Raw genomic sequence first — 26,488 nt, 5'->3', positions numbered from 1 at the left:
GCTTGGTGGTGTTTTTTTTTCTTTTAGTAATGCTGCATATTGCAATCTGGTTAAAATCAGCTGTTCTAGTATGCTACCACTCAGACAAACATCTGAAACAACCTGCTCAGAGGTCATGTCCGAACGTTTTGATAATTGCACATTACATTGAATAGTGGCATTACTTTGCTATTGCAATTACTGGTAAAGTATTATACAAAATAATGATAAAACATCTTAAATAAAAGAATGCATTTGAATGAAATTTGAAACATAATAGTTGTCTTTCCAACCAATAAAAACCCCAAAAAGGAGCTGCATGTTAAAAGACTTGAAAACATATAATAACATTATATATTATACATATGTTGTTGTAACAAAGTAGTGTCCTCTAATATTTGTAATACCCGTAGTGTATGTGCTGTCAAACTACTCGGTAAACTGTTGATTGAGTTTCATGTAACAATCTACCAGTTCAATAGTGGTGTTTTTAACTCAGTTTGTCTTTTCTGCAGTTAGGTAAATTCTACTGCACTGTCTGAACATTACCCATTAGTACTTATGTACCATAGATAAAAAAAAAATAAGGCACCATCAATCAAGACATCATACCATACAGTACTGGTATGTACCTATACGTATTAGATAACTTTGCAAAATGTTGATCTGAATGCAACTGTAGATCAATCCACCAGCCTGTTTTTTTAGGTTGATTTTTTTTGGAAAGGGGGGGGGGATGCTTTAGTTATTTCTTCTTTCTCATGGTTTTCTAGTGTATTTCAGAAAAAGATGCTTAAGATATACCAGGAAAAACTAATTTATTTATTTGTGGTACAAAGAATTTGTGGTCAAAACAGATATATAGTCCCTAGCTGTGCCCATTGCCAAAAAATTAACTTAATAACAACAAAAAATGTAGAATATTATTGGATTTTTATTTATATAAATTGTTTATAAGAAAATGAAATGTAATTGCATGTATAAGGTACATGTATTTATTATTCCATATTGTTTTGGGCTCAAATACAGCTTTCTTTACCATGTAAACTGGCCTTAAATGTAGGCACAAAGGTGTTAATAATGTAGGATCATACAATAGGTGTAGGCACAAAGGTGTTAATAATGTAAGATCATACAATAAGTGTAGGCACAAAGGTGTTAATAATGTAGGATCATACAAAAGGTGTAGGCACAAAGGTGTTAATAATGTAGGATCATACAATAGGTGTAGGCACAAATGTGTTAATAATGTAGGATCATACAATAGGTGCAGGCACAAAGGTGTTAATAATGTAGGATCATACAATAGGTGTAGGCACAAAGGTGTTAATAATGTAGAATAATACAATAGGTGTAGGCACAAAGGTGTTCTAACTGTATGATCCTACAATCAGTGTAGGCACAAAGGTGTTCCTGTTCTAGATCCTATACACTCAATGTAGGCACACTGGTGTTAAATATAGTGTTTGATCCTACAATTAATGTAGTCACACAGATGTTTCTATGGTATGATCCCACAATCAGTATAGGCAATCAGGTGTTCATACTGTATGATCCTCAATAAGCGTAGGCACACAAGCAATAAAATGCTTTCTTTGGTGATTCATGTGGTATATGAAGGTGGCGACATTGCAGAAAAAATACATAACCCACATTTAATAAAACATACGTCATCCTGCAAAGTACTGTAGAAGCAGAAATATTTGTTGAGGATTTAATTTCGTTATTTTCGTTAGCAGTATAAATCAACGAAATCAAATCCATGACGAATTTTTAACCCAAGTATTAACGAATACAAAAAAATTATGATATGACGAAATAAATGCCAATGAAATTTTATTAGTTTAAAAACAACAGAAATATGTGCTTCTACCGAATACAGTAATTTTTCCGTAAATCACCTTGTCCACAAATTTTTCTAACAACCCTCGTATACTCACTAGTGTAAAAACACTTAAGATGTATTTACTTTCACAGTTTCATCAATTTATTTGAAATCAACATTTACTATTAAATAAAAAAATGATATAAATAAATAATTATAGTCTCTAATATAAATGCATGGCAATGTTGTGGAACTTTTTAGCACAAGGTTCACAAGTTAACAAACATTGAAAAACTTGGAGTTTTGTACAAATTACTGTACAATTTTTTTCAATCATTTACACTTAGAAAAAACGTCAAGTATGGTTTCCTAACAAACACCAGTTTGTTCCACACGATTTACCAATATAAATAATTCTTTCAAGCCTTCAAGTACCCCTGGTACCTGTATGTCAAATTTCAACACAGATTTTATCACAGACAGCCATGTGTTAAGGCAAGGGAAATATTGAAGATAAAATCGCCATTTTTGTCATCAAATTTTATTTTTGTCCTCTGTGTTGTTTGTTTCTTCTGTCCCATTTTCATTCAGTTCCTCTGGCTGTGCTTCTTTGACATAAAAAGTCCATTTCCCACCATTTAGGATCTTTATATCTAATCTGTCGATGATCCACCTGTAGTGTATAAAAAAAATGGCCAAATGTAAGTCCTGTTGTCTGCTAAAATAGTCCGATGCAACCTTTATTATTAGCAAACATATATTTAAGTTATTTTGATAACACGCATTGTTATTTGTGGCTTATCTATAAATTCTTAATATTAAATTATTCTGCATTTATTTTAAAATACACATATGAGTGTATCATTTTTCTTCTTTAGGCCCCCAAGATAAATGTCTGTGTGGGTTTTGTGCATGTGTGTGTGTGTGGGGGGTGGGGTGGGGAGTAAGATAGAGTCCAGCGCAGCCCTCGAAGGGTTGAAGATCATAGATGGCTTAACATTAACAATCAAGCTATAAACAGTAAAACTCGGTTATAGCAAAGTCCTATGGACCAATGGATTAACTTCGTTAAATCCGTAATTCGTTGTATCCGTATAACGTTTTCGTAATAATAACTATAGCGAATTCCCCATTTACGTATTTCTATCAGCAGACCACACTTTTTGGTAATTATAGGGCTTAGATTGAAAAAACATTCTTTTGATACCTTTAATAATCGGATTGTGAATTTAAAAATTGATTGAACATTAATTCATTCAAACTACAAATGTATTATGTTAAATGGTAAAGCAATTTTGTTTGAATTGTAGAGATTTTCGTTATACAAGTGTTAAATTTCGTTATTATTCACCTCTACGGGACAAAAAAATAAGTTCGCTTTTTCTGTTAATTCATGATATCCAAATTTGTTATAACCATTAAATTTTGCAAAGATTCGTTTAGATTTTTTACCGGGGACTAAAAAAAAAACTCGGCTATATCCGAAATTTCGCTATATCTGTGTTCGTACTAAATGGGTTTTACTGTAATTTGTTTGTCCAGTTCAAGGTCAAATTCAATCATCTAAATAGTTTAACAGGTAAGAGTGCTGGATGATCGTGGCCATTTTTAGGCTCAATCTATATACTGTAAATTCCTTATATTACGCGAGTACTTAATTCTGTGATCCCGCTTTTTGGTATCAAATCGCGAAAATATAAAATCGCGAAAGTAGAACTTTTATCCTTATTTCTCATACTTCTCAACTCTCAAAGAATAATGGCGAGATTTTAAAATTCGCGAAGGGAGCTCCTCGCCATTTATAGCTCTGTATAAAAATATAGGAAATTTGTCAAATTTTACAGCCAAAATGTGCGGAGCTTTTCAGTACTAAATAATAGTTTATGGCCAAAAATATCTGACACCTACTTATCCTTCATTGACTTCCTTGTTGCCCAAGTGTACAGAATCCCATCTCCCTCTGGACCATGCAGTGGCACCTTAACCTGTCAACAGGAAACCAAAAAATCTTCAATTGTGTTACATGTAAATGTATTCATGTACAATGACAGCTACGATCAGATATCATTGAGATGATCAGATATCATCTACCGCTTCAGGTTTCAATACAGAACCCAAAATAGAAAGTCTACAGGGATTTTGCATTGCAAAAGCTATTAAATAACCCGGATGATAATGTTGAAAAATTGTGTGAGGTATTCCGACTGAGTTCCAAATGGTGAAAAGATGTAAACATTTCCCATTATAAATCTTGTTAAGAATTTTTTTTCGTCCCTGTGAACATTTATGAGTGCATGAAAAATGATAATGTGTCAATGAAGATATCTTGTATATTTCTCTTTTATCAATTTCAAAAGTATTTCTTTCAGATGTATGTGTATTTTAATCAAAAATCATCAAAAAGTGATGGAAGCAATAACTTGGGACAAACTATAGGTAAGAAAGAACAAAATTATCAAAAGAATACTTGATTTTATTGTTTATTTCGAAATCAAGTATATGTCACAATATGGAGGTGTCCCAAAGGGCTTCACTTTCACAAAGGATGTTGTAATGAGAGACTTGTAAAAAAATAAGCTCTAGCTGACCCTAACCTAATTGAAACTTTTCTAGTAATTCAAGGTCATTGAATTTTTTTTAATGTTTACAATGCTTCAAAAGTTCAGTATTGAACAAAAATTTGAGTGTCCTTGGTCAAGTTGTAAGAGAGATACACAAATCTTCGTTATGAAAACAAAATTTTGTTTTTTTCCCAGAAGGGGGAGGGAGGAGAAGTGGGGTGGGGTTGATCAGAGGCCTAATTTCTGTAAATTTACTCTGAATTTTCTTGACCACCCCCCCCCCATTAACAATTTATCAGATTTTCAAATAACCTCTTTATAAACCTACCTGTATCAATTAGCAATTCAAAATTTGTTTGCTAGTGTTTTATATTATCAAAGAATTCAAGAGTGAAAAAAGAAACAGAGAACTTCATGTAGTATATAATACTGTTCCAATTTTCAATGATACAACTGCATGCACGTACATGTAATTAGACTATGAGTTCTAAATTTTGTGTTCAGAAATGTACAATATATGCACAGTAAGTGAAATGATCATTTATTTTGCATGGCTACATCTGTGGCAGCTAGGTAGGGTACATGTACGTAGCTTATGAAAAATAATATAAACAAATGTCTTTGCTGAGGGCACCTTAAGCTCACAAAAAATGTGTTACGTAATGCCTATCCTGGATAACAACTAATCAGAAAACATTACCCACACACATAGGACACAACGTGAAAGAACATCTTACATTACTCATGTAGCGGGGAATTTTCACAAACAGAAAAGATGGTGAGTTTCTTCTAAATCAGATTTAAAACAATAAAAAGCTTTCTTTGGTGATTCACGCAGGTTATGAAGGTATATACCGACAATAATGAAAAACTACATGACCCAATGTAATTTTTTGTTGTTGCAATTATTGCTACCTTCATAACCTGAATAAATCCTCAAAGAAAGCATTTCATACTTATACATCTTTTAAATAATCAATGAATTGATCGTAAAACGTAAGTGAAAGATAATGTAAATCAGTTAGATAAAAGAAAAACCCAAGTCCTATTATAAAGGAATTTGAGTGGGACATCATCATGCTGATTTTGTGTTGTCCTTGAATATTCCTAATAAAAAGTCTCGGATCTATTAATTTGATTTCATTTAATATGAGAAATCGTCTCATCAATCCCTTTTAATGGTACAAGGGAAATGTCCTCTGTATACTCAAAGCTCGGTCAGCATTATCAAAATATTAATATAAATATAACATGTATATTTGTTATATTCAGTAGTATATTCTCACTATATAACTCTACATAGACAATTGTTTTCCCTTGGACTGAAATGTCACATTTTCATTGGTTTAAACATAGCACGTGATTGCCTCATATATCTCTATATTTGTTCTGTGAGAATTAATAATAGGCAATATGGCCGTCATTGGTCAACGCTTCGCTTACTCATTTCGACATTTCATAGTATTTAATACATAAACCGCATGCCGTAAGTTCTTAAAGTATTTGGAGTAGTTGCCCTTTGAAATTCTTTAAAATTAGAGTAGTTGCCCTTAGAATATTGACGTCACATTGTTTTGTAAATGGCAGCGTCGAAATTTGCTCAAATCTCTGCAGAGAAAAGGGAGAAAACATTAAAAAATTGAATAGCAACAAAACATTGTAGGTAAACATGGGTGAAGCAAAGATTTTTAAAGAGTATTTGAAAGGTGAGATTGAAAATTTTGAAGAGTTTAAATGAGTTATGGACGAGATGTTAGGCATCTTGTACATGGCTGTGCCATGATCATCGCTATTTGTGAATAAATATGTCGCTTCTTAATAGTCCTCGGGAAAAAAAAACACTTATTAGGTTAGTTACTGACTCACTACGGAAATATATTGGGTTGATCAATCTCATAGACGGCTCAGCTTCGCCTCGCCATCTATGAGATTGATCAACCCAATATATTTCCATAGTGAGTCAGTAACTAACCTAATAAGTAATAATAGTCAATAATTGTAATATAAGCTTGTCCGAAAAATATTGAGCGGTCAATTTTTTTTTGATATTGTCCGGCTAAGAATAATATCTAGAGAACATTCCCTCTTTTTCAAATAATCGCCTCTGATTTGTTGATTCGTAAACAATGACGTAAATAACTCTTCGCGACACCAAAACAAGGTGACGTCATAATAGACAGTCAGTCAAGGCAAATAAACAATGGACGCGCAATACAACGGTTTGCATTGCTATCATAACGGATCGAAGGATTTACGAATTACTGTGAAGTAAAATCAGGTAGAACATCTGTATGTTTATTCTTACAGGCAGCTGAATATCACTAGTGACCGTTTGATGCTGAGGATATTTTGGAAATGAAATTTGCACAAAATTGAATTCGTGAAATCTTTGTTGAGCTGAGAAAATTACGGCGATCTGTTTTCAATTACTTTCTTAAATTTTGGTCTGTTTCTTCATATATTAATTAAACAAAACAAATAGGATTGGACAATATTTCGTCCCTCGGGGGCTAATATAATCAATGTTGCCCTCAACCCCAGTCAATATTGGTATAATTTAATTACATGTACCACCCCCCCGGTAATATTTATTAGGTCATCTGAGTTTTTCGCCAAAATTATAGGTTTCATAGTTCTTTTTGAAAGGTTTCAGTCAGGGGGGTGGTCGTCATTACAAATTTATAATTTTTCTACTCCAGAATGAAACCCAATTAAATGAATATATGAGACTCCTCGACAAGTTTGTGTATGGGTTATATGCTACTCAGGTGACCGTTAAGGCCTATTGGCCTCTTGTATTAATATATATTAGACTACACCTTTTATCTATATTTTCCTTACAATCATCAGATACATTATAGCCTAGAGTTGACCAGCTTAGCATTTGGGATGCTTTATATTGGTCAACAAACAACGTTCTTTAAGATTTCATTTTATTTTTAAGATCTGGCTGAAAATCTATGGTATTTTTCCTGCCATTCTACTGATAGCCCTGGCTCCGATGTCTGTCCATATGCAATCTGACCTAGTTTCTACCGGACTGACCGTCGTAGCTGCTTCTACTGCCTTAGTATCATTCGGATATGCTTCAATATGTGTTGCTGAAATTTTTGTACTTTATGGTAAGTAGATGAGCTGCAATGACTTTTTTAAGCTTACAATTTCCATTGGATCTATAAAATGGTGCAAAATCATTTTTTTATACTGCAAGCAACTTTGGACTCAACAAAATAAAAAATTGGACGAGGGCACATTATTGTAGCAATAGGTAGAGAGATTAAAGCATTTGTGGCATTAAACTTATGATCCATAATGGGCAAACAATCAGGATGATTCTAGAGCCTCTAACAATGCATTATTTTTCTTTTTTTTACCAATTTGGAATGGTACTGATGCTCATTTAGTTGAATAGTGGTAAAGTATGAAATAAAATAAAAGGTTGGAAATATTCTACTTCATATCAACAGATTACAAATTGAATGCTGATACCTTCTCAAATGAACAACTAATTAATCTATTTGTTGAAAAGTATCCATTGTATATATATGCATGGATTCATCTGTATTCAGTTTCTGTCATAAAAAAAGATTTGTACAGTTAGACACCTTAATGGCCACTAAGGCCACACCAATATAATTTCTTGTTTGTCAGACCAGCACGCTTGGATTTAAATAAAGCCATACAAATAATAATATCATTACCGGTAACTTACCACATGCAGGAAATTCTGCGCTGTTTTCTGTTCTATTTCCCCTCTATTTTTTGTCTTTAAAATAGTTTTAATTTATAAACAAGGATGTCCAACGAACAAGATATCATACTGTGGTTTCATTGATATTCAAGGGTATCAATTTTCTTGGATGAACTGAAAATCACAGTTTCAAGGATACATAAATGACCCTATCAATACAAAATATTAGTAGAAATTGTAGTTCAATGAATATTTAATTTCAAGGATAAACTTAACAATGAAATCAATGAAAATTGGTATTCAATGAATATTGATGAAACCACAGTAGTGGTGTGGCCTAAGCTTGTTTACAACATACACCTGTCAGGTGACATATTATTAGTTTGGATCTCTACCTTCTATTGTGAGGAAGTGGACAATTTAATGCCAACTTATCCATGAATATGCATTGTTTTATAAAAGGCAATTTATGATTATGACAGCATTCTGCAACTCAGCTAGCAGTTAAATTGTAAATTTTTCGTCTCAAAATTGGGGAGAATTGAGGGGAAAAAAATATGGTATACGCCTGTAGTTTATAAATTTTCACAGAAACTTAATAGACCCCTTCACGATAACTGCGGTACTGCTATCTTGCAGGGCAAAATGATATACTTTGCCGAAATCTCAGTAGGTAGATAATTAAATGACGTTATATTTCACCAAACTATGTAATTTTGCCCTGCAAAAGAGCAGTACCGCAGTTACCGTGAAGGGGTTAATTAACGTGAGTGTTTTTAAAACTTCTTGATCCAGCTATTTTGTATCAAAGCGCAAGATCATAAAAATGAGCGAGCTCAACTGTTGGAATACTTTCATATAGAGGTAGTATGCAACCAGAAAAAAAAAAATATTTTTTTGGATGTCTTGATGAGAGTAGGTGGATATTATACTTCATTATTCATCATGAATTTTTTAGTAGCAGTACATATAAAAGGGGGGGGGCAGGCATTGCATTGCCATTGGGTTTAATTTATTTTTCACCTCAACACCCAAATTTTTGACCATTGAATATACATAAATCCACAAATTTTAAAAGTAGAAATATGGCAAGTATATAAAATGATTTTTAGATGCAATGAAATATAACTGCAGCATGTACCAGTACATGTATAAAGGAAAAAAAAACAAAGAGGTTTTTTTTTTTCAATTTTAAATTAATGCTTCATGTTCTAACTGCTCAGAATTTGTGATCAAGGAATTTCCTTTTCTTAATTAAAGAAAAAATGCTGGAACTCCTTTTTTGGTTTGAGGCAGAGATAGGCAAAAAAAAATTACAGATAATTCCAAATTATCATTTTAGAAAGGACTGCCCAAACAGGCTATGATGAGGGCAAAAAAGAAGGATTTGAGGATGGGCAAGCTGAAGGGTTCCGACTGGGTGAGGAAGAATGCAAGATACCAACAACCACCCCACCACAATACTGTCAGGAGATCAGTGATGCTGTGACCACTATTCTGAAGGAAGAAGAAGATGAAAGAGCCGATGAGATTGAAATTATAATTGCCGGTTTAAGGATGAACACTCGTATGGAATTAAATACATGTTTGGAAGACGCGGGGTGCACTACAGCAGGATGCAGCGAGAAGACAATTAACTCTGGTACATTTTGTGTTCCTGATGAGTTAAATTAAACATACCAAGTGTAATAGAGATTTTATCAGTTTTAGTTTGCAAGAAGATTTGTTTTTCAACTTCAATGTCAGCAATTAACACTTTTGTAAGTCTATGTACCAGTATTAGTTATTGCCACTTCAGTGAAATAATTAAGCTTTTAATATTCTTGTACTTCAATCTTATCACCTGGCCCATTCCTTATTCTAAAGCAGCTTTGCAAAGTCTTGTTATACCGTACATAGTATTGCTATAAATAAAAAAACCAAACAAACAAAATTTGTCATTAATTTTATACCTTTATCTTATTTGTTCTTCATCCCCAATTTTATTCAGACAACCAATCAAGCATGTAAAAGAGCAACCAGTTTGCAACATATATCAAACTTATAACAGACCAAATACGTTGATGGGGAGTTTCTGAAGCATGACTGGTATTATTATTACTGGTTTGAATCCCACTTCAAAATTGTCTCATTACTCCTGTGCAGTTGGTTTTTTATTTTTATATCAAGATCCTAGCTAATATGAGATGAAACTACCAGTACAATTTACAAGTTATCATCTTCGTTAATTAAACCAATTCTCAATTGTTTAATGGGTTTTCTCCAACTCTCCAATTTTTAAAAAATTTTCTAGAGATACTTGGGAAAACTTGGCAAGAAGTGCTCTTAAAAAATTAACAAAATAAATGCATGAGGAATCAGAGTTAAAAAAAAACCCAATATTAATAACTTGAACCGTCACAGCAGAGTTAGTATTATTACAAAAGAATTTTTAAACATCTTTTTGTACTCTACATATCAAACTTTTCCTGAATAAACTGAAAGTAATTTAAGACTCAAAATTCATAAAGAATTAAATATTGGTTTAATTAACATTCATTTTCAAATTGAAGGCTAGATCTGATTGCTTTTCTGTAAATTATTAACATAAAGGCATCATCTGAACACGCAGGTTTTCTAATCCTGCAACTGATTAAAAACCTGTGGGTTCAAATGACGATATAAAGGATCTGTTTAAATTTCAGAGATGCAGAAGCTGATTTAGAAGATTTCATTCAAATTAAGGTAGTTTGCCCCCAAATAACTTAATTAACGGTAGTTGCTAAACAAAGCACTATTGATTCATACATTTAAATAAGTGTTGACAAGAAAATAAATTCAAATCTCTCCAAAGATTTTAATCATATGATGAAAATGATGAAGAATAAAAAATAAAAACCACACACACAAAAAAGGTGGATAGGGGAATTCATATAAATTAACTTTAGAGTAGAGCCGTTTTAACAATTAAGAGCTTGGACTTTGGGCAGTGTGTGACAGTTACGCTGAATTGATGAAGGCAGAGTCTACTAATGGTACACTGTCCAGTCATTGGTTAATAGATACCGGGTATGAATACATTGACTTCATCCAGGGATTTATATATCATGGAACAGTATCAATTTCAGACAACAGGGCAGATCTTGGGGGAAAATACTTTCTGATTTTGACAATCTATATGAATGAGCTTCAAATTCTCTTAGGGGATGAGAGGATAGAAGGTCAATATTTGACAGCTTCTTTTGATGAGCAAACTAGATAGTTACATCCTACCAAAGTTCAAGCTCTTGTTCAAAGGCTCAACTTGACACCAGATTGCAGAGAAATTAATTCAAGCCTTAGCACCAGTTTTGCCAATCCACACATCCTTTAGATTCCATATTCTATCATATGAATAGGGATCATTTTTACCTAAGGAAAGAAAGTGTGATGAATCTGGACTTTGGATCATAAAACAAAAGACAGAAGTTTTTCATATCCATATCTTCCATCTGTAAATCATTAAATAAAAATCATTTTTTTTGTGTCAATGACTGGAAGTCCGAACACATTGAAATCAAAAATAATATCAATCAAAGCTTACACAAACGTCTGTGTCTGTCAATTTGTTCTCTGGATCTGCATAGGTTATCCTGTGACCTTTTATAGGCTTCCCTAAATGTTCCACAGCTGGAGGATAGTGATTGACCATTTCCAAAGAGTCTTTGTAAAATCCAGACTCTCTAATCTTCTCTACACAAAAAAATGATAGCAATCAGCGTCACAAAGGGTATATAAGAGTCTACATAAAATTATTTGACAAGCAAGCAAGGAACACACGTGTGTGTGTGTGTATATATATATATATATATATATATATATCCCCGAGTACCCAAACTCCGTCACCATAAGCAGAAAACATTTCGCCTTTCTCTGCAAATTATTTTTTGCGGTTTTTATCATTTGCAATCACTAAATATAACCTAAATGGTTATAATTTATAAAATTATTAACAAACATATTTTTATTAATATTCAAATAAGCCCTCTGAATACGACGTTTATCACATGTGCTATCATAACTTATGAACCTAACTCCGTCACCCACATGATCTATGAAACGCCAGGAAATGAAGACACATTAACAATTTAGTTTAAACTCAACTTGTATCTTGGCCAAGTTATAATAAGTAAAATCGGTGTATACAATTTAAATTGTATATCATTTCATCAAAGTGAAATGATCGCCAGAATAAAAAAAATGGGCCCTTGTAACAAAAATCACAAGGACCTTTTCAGAATGTATGGATGCCGTTTGATTTCTGTCCTTACATATTTCAAATATATCATATCAATAGTGAGTATATTAATGATTACTGTAAATTCCTAATTAAACGCGAGGAATTAATATTCGCGTAAAATCGCGAGAAGCCCGTCTCGCGAATTTTAAAATCTCGCTTTTAATTTTTAGACATATGTAAACTACATGAAACTATAATAAAATTTCGGCATTCGCGATTTTATGTTCTCGCGATTTGATGAAAACCCGTTGAATCGCGGAATTAAGTACTCGCGTAAAATAAGGCATCTACAGTATATTATTTATTTATTATATTTTTAATAAATGTAGCATATTCTAAATACCGACATACCGTATATATCTGTAACCCTGTATAAGGCAAAAATTACGGCATGAGCGATTTGACGTTATATCATCAAGTGTAGTGCATAAACGATATTGCGGACTGAAAAAAATGTATAAATAACCTTAATAAAAAATAGATTACATGTGAAATGTTTCATCTTGACCTCTCTTAAAATGACTGACCACGGTAAATAATCAAATAGGCCAGCGTGTCAGAAATATCGTTTATTTTAGTGCATCCTTGAAAAGGTGTTAGCTGATTTCACGCAATTATTGTTACATAGAATGAACAAGGTGTAATTTTGTTATGTTTGAACTCACTCTTAAATTTAACCGTTGAAAATTGTTGACATTTGATTGAAGATTTTTGACATGCAAAAAATGACGTCATAATCGCACTTGATTTCAAACGGCGAGGAGTTTCCCGAAAGTGACGGAGTTAGGGTTCTATGCGATATATAATTTAACTATTAATTTTTTTTTCAATTTTCACATTACTAAAGTTTTAAAATTTATATATCAAAAACATATAACAACTTAAATCTTAACAATACAAACATGAAATATGAACTTGTAATTAAAGCTTTTTGTAATATCAAGCATTCGCCAAATAAAAAGACGTTTGAGGAAATTCGGGATTTTATAAGAAAATTCGAACTAAACTACATCAGTACATGTGTCGAGCAAAAATGAGTAGTTATGAAACAATCCTACTGTGGTGAATAAATCCCCGGAAAGAATTCAATCCTAATATTGCAGCTAGGCCTGTTACTGATAATAAAGCTAACTTTTGATTTAATTCGTTAAAAACTGAACTCATTTTTGTAAAGCAAACTAGGGTAAAGTTAGTTCCGAAAGTACTATTTTTACCAAATGCCTTACCGAAACGACGAATCTGACGTCATCTCGTTTAAATTTTTCGGACGTTTTCGGAAAAAGTCTTCTTGTGTTTTGAATAAAATGAAGCATATTGAAATTAAACGATGTTATCAATGTAACAATTGATGTAAATGATCCAATATATTAAACGAATATAAAGAATAAAAGATTATTGATATTTGCTTAGCAACGCAACGCATATTGCATGTCCGCCATTTTGTTTTGGTCAGAGGAAGTCTCGATAACCCATCGATACCAAACAAATGAAGGACACATGCGAAATAAAAATTTAGTGTGTGGCGATTTTAAAAGATGGCAGATCTTGATGTAAGCATACTTAATCATTTTTCAATTTCAATCTTGCCTGACAAATGGAAGAACGATTTTCTTTCACCGTTTCCACAAATGTTGAATTTATTTGTTGTGCACATCCAGTGATACCGTTGAAACTTTTGATAGATCTATTAAGACTTGATCAACTTCTTTATTTGCATACTTTAAATTTATTTTCACTCTTTCATGTCTCTTTATTTTACAATCTTTTATGTAATTTTTAATTTTAGTTTGTTTCAGTAATTTTTTTAATTATTATGAAAGCATAAAATTTTATGTACACAAGTTTTACACTTTATAGAAGAACCGTTATTACATAAGCTCAAAAACAGGGGCATGCATTGACAAGGATCACTTTATGTAGCAATTCCTAACGACACAGTAGTACCAAATTGTTTTGCATAATTTATGTGCTGTATATAATATTTTCATCTATATGTTGTCAATGTTTTCACAGCTTACACCCGGAAGAGCAAACGGTAGAAGTAAAGGGAAAGGGACAGATGACCCTATCCGATTCCTTCCTGTTCTTCCTTCAAAAAGATCAAAACCAGTATGGCAGCAAAATCAACCAAATTTTGAACTGTCAGGAAAAATCCTTGGAGATGATAAAAATGGAATAGATCTGGTTGGAGAGCTCACTGCTAGTAAGTCAAATAATTATAAAAATGCAACATATTTGCAGAAAATGTTATAGGACTGTTGTTGATAAGAGAATCATGACAAAAAAAGCTTTCTTTCCCTCTTTTCGCCAACTGCTAACATTGAAACATCTTTGCATTGATTTAGTGAAAAAAAAGTTCTGCCTTTGGAACTGACTTTCTCATTATCCATTCTTGTCTTTCAGGAGAGCCCAAGCGAAGAAAACCCAACCAGCTAAAACCAATTGAAAAACAGAATGGCGCAGATACAGATGTCACACAGTTTCAGCAGCCTAAGAAAGACAGGGAGAACTTTAGAAAGGCTTTGGTTGACATCATTATGTAAGTCACTCAGTTAATATATCTAAAATAGAATGGGAAAATGAGGTTCAATTGTAGCCATGTAGTTTAGCCTAAAGTCACAACCATACAGGTTTCTTATAAATTACCGGTAAGTAACTTTTGCTATTGCCAGTATACTGTAAAATACTGGTATAATTCTTAGCACATACAGTATTTGTCAGAAAAGATTCTTTAGGTTAGTATGGATTTGATGATGTGCATTTCTTGATGGACCCTATAACATTCACATGTATGTGTTTAACATTTGGTAATGTACTTGATTTAGAGGATAGCCAGCATTCTGCTAAATAACACAATGAAATAAAATGCACAGCCAAAGCCAAATGTAATATGCCAATTGACTTAAAAGTTTTGACTTATGAATAAAAATTTGTTGTCTCATAACCGAGCATTTTCTTTGATTAATTTTAGGCAAGAGGATGGGGTTCCACCTCATAGCGCTTCAGGATCAGTTAATGGTAATGGAGAGTTACCTCCCCTGTCCAGAACAGGAACGCCCACTGCGGCCGATAAAGATATCTTGGTATGTAAAACTGGATCATTCTCATGCAAATAAAGCTGAATTTTGAAGTGGCACTGTGGAAATAAGGGAAATTTTTGAAAGAAAAAAAAAGATAAATGATAATTTCCTCTCTCTCATTTATTGCAGAGATACTACTACTACATTCACAATGGAATAGACACAGAACATGTCGCCCCCATGGAGGACTCTTGGCTGGAAAATGTCCTTGGTCTTGTTTCAGAGGAGTTAAAGGTATTTACTACTTACTGCATGAATTTTTGAGAAAAAGCATTTTACATCGACTCCTGGCATAAGAACTGTTTTTATCTGTTTATATGTGTATACTAACTCTAAGTGATTAGTCATTTTTGAATTTATACATCTTACAGGTACTGTATCTATATCTACAATTTAGGGGAAAGGATCTCCAGTTCAGTGATTCTTAAACATTGCCCTCATCTCATTTAGAATACTAGGGAAGACAATATCAAATGCAACTGATTCTGAAAAAGTGCCATACAAATTAGGAATTTTATATTACATTATTTATCATTGTTTTCAATTCCATCAATAAAAAAAATCCTAATATATATGTTCTTCTTTACAGAAGGGACATTCTGAAACCATTGAAAATTTATCAGATGAAATGAGAGAAGACTATCTTTTGAGTGTAAAGAAAGCTATTGGTAAGCACCTGATATTTACCCTGTCAGTTCCGCAGTCAATAACCTTAACTTTGTGGCAGTATGCAACTGTATCTTGACATCCTGAAGTAGTGTATCATGGTACCATGAATCTTTTCATTAAATCCTGATATTTTTCTTCTTCAGTTGATTTTGTCCTGAAGGATCAGAGAGAAAAGGAGAAGGATGTCGAGGAGAAACGCCCACCCCACAGGGAGGAAATGGATGTGGTGCCCAAACCCTGGCACAAAGATTACGTGGCTGGGTTAGAGGCCATGTCTCAGAAGCTACACATAACCACCCCTTGCATGCTGCAAGTGCTTGATTTCTGGCACACCAAATTTGGGTAAGACAACTGTCTGTGTTTTGCAGTGGGTTGCAGGAGGGGGAAGGGGTGGGGTGGGGGGGGGGGGGGGGTCGGGGAGGGTTCTGATGCTGATGATTCTTTCAATTCTTAAATAGTTCTGAGTTCATGTTTATGGTAATTTAAGTCTTTCTGTATAGGTCTGTGTGATTAAAACTCAACATTGCTAGTGTTGCTTAGATTTTTGATGGAGTTTGGTGGAGGGGGAGGGATTATTTCAATAAAGTTAAATTGTCTATTACTGTAAATTCCTAATTAAACGCGAGGAATTAATATCCGCGTAAAATCGCGAGAAGCATCCTTCGCAGATTTTAAAATCTTGCCATTTTTTTCTGAGAGTTGAAAACTATAAGAAATAAGGAGAAAAGTTCAACGTTCGCGATTTTATATTCTCGCGATTTGGTAGAAACCAGCGGGATCGCGGAATTAAGTACTCGCGTAATATAAGGAATTTACAGTATTCTGTGTTTTGATCTATTAATTGTTTTCTAACTAATATTCATGCAAAACAACCTGATTAAATATTTTCAACTTAGGGACCTCTAATACAAAATAACGTAATATTACACATACAAATTTTAAAATGGTGGGTTTGATGATACCCAGCATTTTTGTATGTGTTTTAAATGTATATTTTTACCTTATTTTTATATATTCATTTTTTATTTTGATGAACATGTAAATCAGCTGAACTAATGTGTAAACTTTGTTCTGTTTATTTAGGGGCCTGCGATTTATCGATATCAATGAGTTTCACAACAGGGTAGATTCTATGGAATTGGGGACCTTCCAAAATCTCTGCATGCGGCATATAGAGAATGCCAAGGACCAATTAATGAAGAAGTGAGTCATTAACATGATTTGATGTGTATGTAAATCGTATCGGAGAAAGAAATAAAAAAAAAAGTCGAGATCTCGTAAGGAATTACAATATTATTCAGATCTTGGACAGAAAAAATGTTGTTTCCAGAATTTCCAAATGAGTCATTGAATATTTTGTTAACATCTTGCCAAAACTTTAATCTTAATTACTATTAAATTTTTTCAAGTGTAGACTATTTTAGAAGTAGAAAATTTTCAAAGATCTAAAAAGAATTGTTAAATTTTGCATGTGTACAGCTAGGTCATCTGGAAATTCCCATTAAGTCATATCATGAATATTGCCAAAAACCAAAGCTAATTCCCAAAGTATTGGACCCTAATTAATTAATACAGCTGAAATGCTATTAATTGTAAAAGCAAGGACTAATTTGATCAAATGGAAGGGAGTTTGAATAACTGTCCTTTAATATACATGTATTTTAATGACCTTTAGAGCGGCAGTGTGTAAATTTGGAAATTACATGCATATTATGTTAATAGTGCAAGAATGAAAATTGCATGGTTTCAACTCCCCATGATGAATCATTTTCTTTGATCGTCATATTAAAGAACTTGGATTTTAATTGGAACAGGTCCAAGTTGAATGTTTTGACTGTCAAGTTTTGTAATGATGAATGACACGGTTTTAGTTCTAAATTCTTACCTCAATGTTTAAATGGCTACATGTGGATTGATTAAATGTTTTGTTTTGGGTTTTTTTAAGTATAAGCCAACATAATTTGTTAACATCTTTATAAACCACAATGTCTGAGGTTAAAACAATTATTGGCAGACTGTAATCTGTATGTGTTTATAAAACTTGTAGTTCAAGGTAAAATTTCAAGACTGATATAGTCTGTTAAAATGCAACAAGTTTTCCCCTAGATTTTAAATTAGATATTAATGTTTGTTGTGGTTGAAATATAAATTTTGAATATCATGCCTGATTTTATTTTACTGAATTTTATTTGTAAAAAAAAAAAAACCCCAGATAAGACGATGAAAGAATTTTACCTTGGTGATCTGTGCAGAATGCAAATTATATCCCATTCCTTGTTGACTTGATTTAATCCTGCATTTTGACTTACATGAAAATATTTTTTAAAAAAAGAAAGAAAACCCCCCCCCAAAATTGAACACATTGCTGTAAATTGCTTTTTATTCACAAGGACTGTTTTATGTTTTACCAGTGAAACTTTTTTTTTTTGCAACTGATTTCAGCCACCAAACTTATTTAGATTAACAATACTCATAATCTATTGAGAGACAGGTTTATGTTTAGAAATATCTGAGAAAGATTTCAGTGAACATTTCAAAAGTTGTTCACATGCGATATTTTATTCGTGCATGTTTGTTTATGTATGTACATAGGTCACAAAACTTGAACTTTTTCCACTTTCTTAAAATTGTGCCATTCTGATTAAAACACTTGGTTTCTTTTTTTTTTCCAAGATGGTTTCCCGAAGTCCAAGTAATGTTTTACGAGGGAAACAAACGGAAACAGGTGCCAAGCAACCAAGACCCAGAGAAACTGGAGTCTTTCTTCAACTGCGCTGCTACACTGATGACTGACAACCTTCAGCAGTTGACACTCAACTCCCTCGATGATTATTCAGATCTTCTGTGCCAACCCCCAGTAAGGCCCATATCTAAACTTTACAGATCTTTCTTGAATTTCTGCTTGCTTCTATACAGATTACTTTTATCAAAGGAGTAATTCTTTTTTTTCCAAACAGACATCTACTCGTGCATATGAGCACCCCGGATTCATTCTGAGACTCATCTTGGATGGAACCGCCATCAAATTTGAACCAACCTTCAAAGAATTCGAAGTCATCATCTTGAATGTGTATGATGTCATGATCAAAGCTTCCCAACAAGTGCCAAGGGTGGAGACAAAACTGTACCTAGACTGGGTAAGAATTTTCAATTACTATAATTGTTAAGTCTTTAATTTGAGGTAGAGGGAGGGAATCAGCGTTCTTTATAAATTGAAGTGATTACTTTGGATAAGTGAATGAGTTTTACTATAGTAAAGGAAAAAATGTTGTCAGAGTTTTAAAAAATGGGATTGACTTGGAAGCTTAAAAATTTTAAGAAACCAAACGTCAAAAAATTAAATTTTTTGCGATAGCAAGATTATTAAAAATCTGAAGTGGTCAGTCATGTGCTAGCTGTTAATTGTTATAGAATTGTTAATATCAACTTAATAATATTTAACTTGAATTGCTTACAGAGTGGAAACAAAGCCAAGTCCAATCTACAGCCAGTCGTACTGAAGGAGATTCTAGAAGCCCACAAAGAGAAAGTGAAGGAGTTGATCAAGAAAGAGAGCGTGGGACCAGTGGAGCACTGCAAGATATACGACAAGTACAACTTCCTGATCTCCAAACAGGTCAGTCTGTGTTCAGTTCCCATGGAAACCATAGCCATTGGGGATTTTTGTATCAATCCTATTCCCAACATTAATTTTGGAAGCAGAGTAGACAATAATCCCAATAACGATACCAAAATAAAAAATAATTAGTAATAAGACTCATATATTCCCTGTCCTTTATTGTTCGTTCTTTGCTTTTCTGTATGGGTATCTTTTGGTTATTTTGGGGTTTTGATTTAATTCATTTTTTGATGCAATGATTAAAATTTTGATAGGCGGATGCTGATGTTGACGTATTCCTAGGAGAGACTCACTCATTTGATGAATATGCAAAAGAAATCACTAAATACAAGAAACTGGTGGATGAAGTTACATACAACTTAGACAAGGTGGGTTAGCTGTAACTGAACTTTTTTTATCGATAAGTGTGTGAATTTTTGTCGTACAATAATTTCATTTTACTTTATTAAATGTTGTTGTTCCTTTGTAATTCTTATAAAAACTAACTGAAAAATTTTTAAATATTTTTTTTTTTAAATGAACAATAAATTTTTGCCTCAATTTTACAGAGAGGAACTTCGGTTAGTGATCATAAAAGTTCTGTTTTTCTATTAGAAGTAGTCTTATTGTCTAGATAATATGGAATCTACAGATATATATATATATCTAATACACTGTATTAATATATAAACCAGTTAATTAATTTGTTCATTGATATATATGTTAAAGAAATTAATTATATGCCTTAATTTGCATTCACAATTTTATTTTTTTAATTTAATTTTCATGCTTTCTTATATGATTACAAAAACTGTCTGTAAGAAGATAAATGACTGGATAAATACCGTTTGACTTTCTTTTGATGTATAGAGAAATTTCGAGTTCAATTCGAATAGATATTTTACATTAATAAATTTTAATACAACGTAACTTGAAAGAGACCAAATTTGGAAAAAAAGATAAACTTCAACATTTAGGCAATAATTAATCTAACCAACCTGAAAGACATTGGATAATTACCTATCAATTTCTGACATTTGTATTAAATAATTTAAAAATTTTTTAGGGAAATACATGTTATAAATTAATCAAAACTTAATTCTTACTAATATTTTATAAAATTTAATCACTGCACAAGTAAATTACTACCACTTAGTAATGATCGATTAATCAATGATTTAGAATATATAGTAATTAAGCTCCAAGGAACGATGCATTATTGAATTTTGCTAGTTTAATATAACATGAAATCAGAGCATCTTAACTTATATTTGTTCATGCCTTATTGTGTACCAGATTCAGAAGCTAATTGTATTCATCATAAAAGATTTATATCTGTAGCAGAATGTTTAGAATATTCAATATTTGCTAGTATTTTGAAAATCAAATTTAAACACTCAAACATTTAAACAGTTTAAGTTCATGCATTACTAATTCATCATGTTGATATACATACATGTATACAAGACACAATAGAAAGAAATATTCACAGTTTAGAGTAGAAAGGATTACTGGTAGAAATCCTCAGAAGGCTTAAGAAAATAAGGTAACTAGATATTTAATAATCCAAATGAAAAATTTATGTAAATTTTAAAATTTTCATATATTATATTCATGATGTTGTCATAGTTTTACTCTTCGTCATTGTATAGATTTTTATTTTCTCACAACAAGAAATACTTCATTATTTGTCGTCAGCGTAGTAGAAAATATGTACCTATAATGCAGGTTTTTTTTTCAGCTGCTATGGAAACTCGATCAAATCAACTAATTTTTATGCACTCATGTATTAATGTTAATTTTCTTTTACTCAATTAACTCCCAAAACAGAAAGGAGGGTTTTTTAAGGTATATTTGTACACATGCAACCTCTTGACATAGACATTCTTTCTTACACCAAACTTTACCATGTATCCAGTGACCAATCTTTGCCTATACTTCTAGTGTATTTATATCAACCAGTTAAGTACTTGCGATCATTGAAGCCAAAGCAGAAATGCAAGCTCAATCTGCATTAATTCCTCGGAAGGCTTCAGCTCGCAAAATATCAGGCCAAATCAAAGCATTATCTTACAATTGAATTTAACCCTTTAATGGATTGTAAGTTTTTCATTTGGAAAATTTATTAATTTAGCATAATTGCACAGAAAAAATTAGAAGAGCTAGAAGGGATTAGAAGGAGACACTTGCTACATGGTATTCTTAAGTTTCAGTTTTATTAGTATATATAACAATTAATAGACTATTGCAGTATTTTTCTTTCCCCATTTCATCTCCCCTTTATATCAGGAAATTCATAAACCGGTACAGTATTTACATGTATAATTACATATGTTTCTGTCATATCAAAAGATGGGCAAAATGTAATGTACGTGGTACATATGATAAATTGTATTCATGTGTTCACTCAAAAGCATGTTCTTTGGTCATGAATTTAATAAGTATCTATGATTATATATATACACCGAACACCAATTTTCAAGTTGTTATTCCTGTGTGAATTATGCAGTGTATTATAAAAAATATTCAAGCGTATCTTCACAAAAACCTGCATGTCTGAAAATATTGAATAATTTTTTCTCTCTCATATAAAATACTTGGCCTTTGAATAGAATTTTTCTTGCATGAAACACTGTAACACATTTCTAAATATCTTTTGAGTCCATTGTTTTTCACTGAAAAACATTTACACTCTTTTTTTTCCCCCTTCAAATGTACATGCATTTATTGTACATGCAGTCAATCATTCTGAGAAATGATTATTCTTATCTTTTTATGATCTATTGGAGTTTTTCTTTCGTTGAAGTGGGAACTATTGATTTAAAAGTGTGATGATTTGTAGTACATATAGATTTTGATAAAAAATTCAAGTACATCTTTTACTTTAGTGGTCTTGCTTAACATTTGAATAAGAGTGGTATCATGTAAGTACCAGTATTGTATATACATGTATAACTTAAGTTGCAATGTGCATATATCTATCAAAAAACATTTCACTGAATGTTTTTATAAATGAATATTAAAATATCAATGCACACCTTTAATTTTATGAGCAGTTCAGTTGTTGAAATCTGTAGAAAAGGCAGCTAGCCCATTGATGTTTTAATTAATTTCTGAATGTAGGTGATGAGACTGGGCATGTTTGAAGTCCACTGCGATGACCTGATTCGCTCATTGGCGAAACGAGCTGAAGCTCTCTGCCAAAAACTCTTGGGGAAGATGTCAGAGGACCACAAAGAAGCAAACAAAAAGTGAGTTTGTGACGCTGAGTGTAATAAATTAACAGCAAAAATCGAAATAAAATTTTCTGATTTTTAAACAAATTTCACCTGTCTTTTTCCCTGTGATGCATTTTTCATCATCCTAGTTTGCTCAAAGCAAGAACTTACTTAAATTCTTCCCATAAGCTACATATATTGAAGTTTTCTTTATTATTATTTCCTTATCAGCAATAGAAGATTTTTATCATTGCAGAGAAGTGAAGGGGAGACAACTCTTCAAATTTCTTTTAAATGATAACCTTTCTCCTCTTTTTAATAGATTGTGCGATGATTATGAACAAATCGCAGAGAAAGCTTTGACAACTCCCAGCAACACAGAACATCTGATGGAACTGAAAGCTTACATTGAGAAAGTAGAATCAGACATTATTTTTACCATGGAGAAGAGGCTGATGGAATCCAAGGACAGGCTGACTTTCTTGTCCGATTTTGCCCAGTTCTCTCCAGCAGAAATGAGGCTGAATGCCAGCGTCTTCAAATGGCACGGCAGAATGCCCACCATATTCGAGGAACACAAGATGATCGTTTCTGACAGAAGAACTCAGTATGAAGAAGCTCTGAAGGTATGGGAGAACTTTTTTTGTTGATAAAGATATTTTTATGCTTCTAAAGATATAAGAAAACAAGATTTTTAACGAATTTTAGTCATTATGGAGTTTTACTGGTGCAGTGTAATGTAGATTGTTTCCATTGAATGCATTTATTTATATTTGCGTTAGTGTTGCAGAGTGTAACATTGTTTTCATTGCTGTGTAGGTGAGAAGAGAGAGATTCGTTGAGGAATTGGAGAGCTACCAGAAACAAGTAGAAGAGTTTGCTACTTACGGTGACATGAACGACATCCAGAAATACCTCCGCAAATCTCAGAACTTGGAAACCAAGCTCGCTGCTGCTGCAGAGAAGGTGGGCAAACAGTTTGGTTCTCTTTTTAATTTTTAAATTGATCTGTTATCGATGTTTAACTTAATATAACACTGATTTAAAAATAAGATGGAATTTGGGCAGACTATTTAGACAACATAAAGCCCGTTACCAATATATGGATGATCTGCATTTTGCAATATAAAGTTTTTCTTATAAGCTTAGTTATGAAAGACAATTTATCTTGGTTGTTAACTAAAGAATCTGTGCGTTGTCTTACATCATTAGGTTTATTTTTGAAACCAAACAGATAATTTAATAATTGAATTCACCAAAATCAAGGTTTATTTCTTTGATGTTATGTCAGATTGAGGCATTTAACAATGAAGAGGAGGCGTTTGGCTGGCAGACAACAGCCTACCCCCAGAGGCAGACCATTCAGAACACGCTGAAACCCTACCTCAGCCTGTACGAGCTCACGGTGGAGTTCAACAACAAATACAAGTGAGATCCTCTTCCTCTTCTTCAACTATTATAATTCCCAATTCAATTGCTAATTAAAAAGAAAAATTAGGGAAAAAATTCAATGGAAAAAAATGTTCCCCACTTAAACAAGTATACTTGTACTGTACTTCAATGTATGTAAGTCTTGTGTTGGTGGCAAATTTTTAATGATTTATCCGACTAATTAAGAATTCATGAGGTGCGTACTTAAATTGAATCAGAAGTTTGTAAGACATCGGTAATTGTGCATAATTGATGAAGAAAGCAGCCTGGTATTGATTGGGTGTGTGTATTTATCAACAGTGACTGGATGCACGGACCCATGTCCAATGTCAATCCGGATGAAGTAGAGAATGAAGTAGGAAACTTCTGGAGAAATCTCTACAAGCTGGAGAAGCAGTTTGACTCGGTGCCCCAGGCCAAGAAAATTGCCTCCAAGGTAAATTTGATAAACTGATGAAAAATTCAAGTGGATGAATTTTTTATGCAAGATATTCAAGTAAAGATACTGCAAAATAGAAGGTGGTATATAACAGTTTGATTTCAATATTTTATGGTTGTTGTTCTTACCTTCCCAAGAAAAAAAGAATGTCTAGTTGAATCACAAATATGATTTTATTACCGTATATAAATGTCACAATAGGTCAAAGCAAAGGTTGAAGAGTTCCGGGAATACATGCCCCTGGTGCAGACCGTGTTCAACCCTGGTCTCAGAGACCGCCATTGGGAGCAGATCTCCGAGGTTGTCAAATATCCCCTCAAGCCGGATGAGACCTACACCCTGGACAAGATGCTGGAGTTTGACCTGATGAAGTATGTTCCTCAATTTGAGGGCATCAGTGAGGCTGCCAGCAAGGAGTTCTCCCTGGAGAAGGCCATGGAGAAGATGAAGAATGAATGGGCTCCAGTAAGATGATGAGATGTATTTTATGTGCATGTTGCATCCTTTTCTCTCTCTCTCTCTCTCTCTCTCTCTCTCTCTCTCTCTCTGGCTATATCTCTCAATTCTTGCTTTTTTTACTCTATTCTCTTAGATTGTTGTTTTTATCTTAAGCTATTATATTCCCCCCATATGCACATGTACATTATAAAGACAATTTTGTTCACTTTGTTCAGATTGAGTTCGTCATGATCCCATACCGTGACACAGGCACCAGTATTTTGTCTTCAGTGGATGACATCCAGCTGACACTGGATGACCACATTGTGAAGACACAGACAATGAGAGGATCTCCATTTATCAAGCCTTTTGAGGAGGAAATCAAGTACGTTTGTTGTCATTTCTGTCATTGACATCAATGAAAAAAGATATTTCTGTCATTGACATCAATGAAAAAAGATATTTCTGTCATTGACATCAATGAAAAGAGATCCAAATCATTGATATCTTAGAAAAAAGGAACCAATTTATGTGCAAAACAATCACATACCAGTAATTTATATTTAACGTGATTTTTTTTTATTGCAAATTGTGTGTAAATTACTTTCTTTTATTTTTCATATTAAATTCATGAACTTGAGCAAAGATTACATAAAAAAAAGAAGAAATTGCTGAACACAGCAGGAAATCTTATAAAAGTCTTTTTAACAATCTTCTCTAGGGACTGGGAATCCAAACTAATGCTCCTCCAGGATATTCTGGATGAATGGCTGAAGGTCCAGGCCACCTGGCTCTATCTGGAGCCCATCTTCAGCTCCCCGGATATCATGGCCCAGATGCCAGAGGAGGGACGGCGCTTCACCACAGTGGACAAGAACTGGAAGGACATCATGAAGCAGGCCCTGCAGGACAAGAAAGTGCTCAGTGTCATCGCCATCGAGAAGATGTTGGAGAAACTCAAGAAATCCAACGAGCTGTTGGAGCTTATCCAGAAGGTTGGGATTTATCCATCTTAGGAAATTTATATGGAGGGCATTTTTTAAAATCTTCTAGCTAGAAAAGTTGCAATGAAATTGTTTCCTATGAATGAATGCTGTATTGGTTAGTAAAGGAATTATGGGTTTGTCTTTTGTGTAGGGGCTGAATGACTACTTGGAGAAGAAGAGATTGTATTTCCCAAGATTCTTCTTCTTGTCTAACGATGAGTTGCTGGAAATTCTGTCAGAGACCAAAGATCCTACCAGGTAAATGGGCCTATGCTACACGATATTCATATCAAAATTGCCTTTAAACCAATTTTG

General features: G+C 33.1%; 2 protein-coding genes and 1 long non-coding RNA gene across 6 annotated transcripts in view; 2 read left to right on the top strand and 1 right to left on the bottom strand.

Annotated features, from left to right (window-relative positions):
- Window positions 1–1,943: 1,943 nt before the first annotated feature.
- LOC105339826 (cytochrome c oxidase assembly factor 1 homolog) lies at window positions 1,944–13,531 on the bottom strand. Its single transcript, XM_011445589.4, has 4 exons — window positions 13,373–13,531; window positions 11,619–11,767; window positions 3,713–3,789; window positions 1,944–2,477 (listed from the first exon to the last, which is right to left on the bottom strand). The coding sequence occupies exons 1-4, from the start codon at window positions 13,476–13,478 to the stop codon at window positions 2,339–2,341; spliced, it is 471 nt and encodes a 156-aa protein (XP_011443891.3). The 5' UTR covers window positions 13,479–13,531; the 3' UTR covers window positions 1,944–2,338.
- On the top strand, window positions 4,750–9,980 carry LOC105339825 (uncharacterized). The gene is made up of 3 exons (XR_010711023.1): window positions 4,750–5,143; window positions 7,310–7,487; window positions 9,399–9,980. It is a non-coding gene; the product is annotated as an uncharacterized lncRNA (long non-coding RNA).
- A 181-nt stretch (window positions 13,532–13,712) lies between the features above and the next one.
- The window catches only part of LOC105339827 (dynein axonemal heavy chain 7), a 37,128-nt gene continuing 24,352 nt past the window's right edge, over window positions 13,713–26,488 (top strand). For 2 of the 4 annotated variants that reach the window (XM_066076225.1, XM_066076224.1), the window contains exons 1-22: window positions 13,713–13,864; window positions 14,328–14,517; window positions 14,718–14,853; window positions 15,286–15,397; window positions 15,524–15,628; window positions 15,984–16,062; window positions 16,207–16,405; window positions 17,147–17,266; window positions 18,737–18,920; window positions 19,021–19,200; window positions 19,521–19,679; window positions 19,937–20,050; window positions 21,492–21,509; window positions 22,785–22,912; window positions 23,202–23,505; window positions 23,699–23,845; window positions 24,171–24,307; window positions 24,611–24,746; window positions 24,951–25,214; window positions 25,424–25,572; window positions 25,909–26,182; window positions 26,325–26,431. In XM_066076225.1, coding sequence (XP_065932297.1) covers window positions 13,850–13,864; window positions 14,328–14,517; window positions 14,718–14,853; window positions 15,286–15,397; window positions 15,524–15,628; window positions 15,984–16,062; window positions 16,207–16,405; window positions 17,147–17,266; window positions 18,737–18,920; window positions 19,021–19,200; window positions 19,521–19,679; window positions 19,937–20,050; window positions 21,492–21,509; window positions 22,785–22,912; window positions 23,202–23,505; window positions 23,699–23,845; window positions 24,171–24,307; window positions 24,611–24,746; window positions 24,951–25,214; window positions 25,424–25,572; window positions 25,909–26,182; window positions 26,325–26,431 — 3,257 coding nt within the window. In that variant the 5' untranslated portion in view covers window positions 13,713–13,849. The remainder of the gene's footprint in view (window positions 13,865–14,327; window positions 14,518–14,717; window positions 14,854–15,285; window positions 15,398–15,523; window positions 15,629–15,983; window positions 16,063–16,206; window positions 16,406–17,146; window positions 17,267–18,736; window positions 18,921–19,020; window positions 19,201–19,520; window positions 19,680–19,936; window positions 20,051–21,491; window positions 21,510–22,784; window positions 22,913–23,201; window positions 23,506–23,698; window positions 23,846–24,170; window positions 24,308–24,610; window positions 24,747–24,950; window positions 25,215–25,423; window positions 25,573–25,908; window positions 26,183–26,324; window positions 26,432–26,488) is intronic. The other 2 variants (XM_066076227.1, XM_066076226.1) reach the window with 1 other exon arrangement.

This window comes from Magallana gigas, chromosome 2 (genome assembly GCF_963853765.1).
Source record: "Magallana gigas chromosome 2, xbMagGiga1.1, whole genome shotgun sequence".
Lineage (NCBI taxonomy): Eukaryota > Metazoa > Mollusca > Bivalvia > Ostreida > Ostreidae > Magallana > Magallana gigas.
This window is presented reverse-complemented; position numbering and strand designations above follow the sequence as displayed.

Bases quoted from the DNA above. Each gene is read 5' to 3' on its own strand.
- LOC105339826 (XM_011445589.4), bottom strand. From the start codon at position 13,478: ATGAGTTCAGTTTTTAACGAATTAAATCAAAAGTTAGCTTTATTATCA. The intron at 11,768-13,372 runs GTAGGATTGTTT...TTTTTTGTGTAG, and splicing joins CCGGGGATTTATTCACCACA to AGAAGATTAGAGAGTCTGGA. The intron at 3,790-11,618 runs GTAAGCTTTGAT...TCCTGTTGACAG, and splicing joins TGACAGACACAGACGTTTGT to GTTAAGGTGCCACTGCATGG.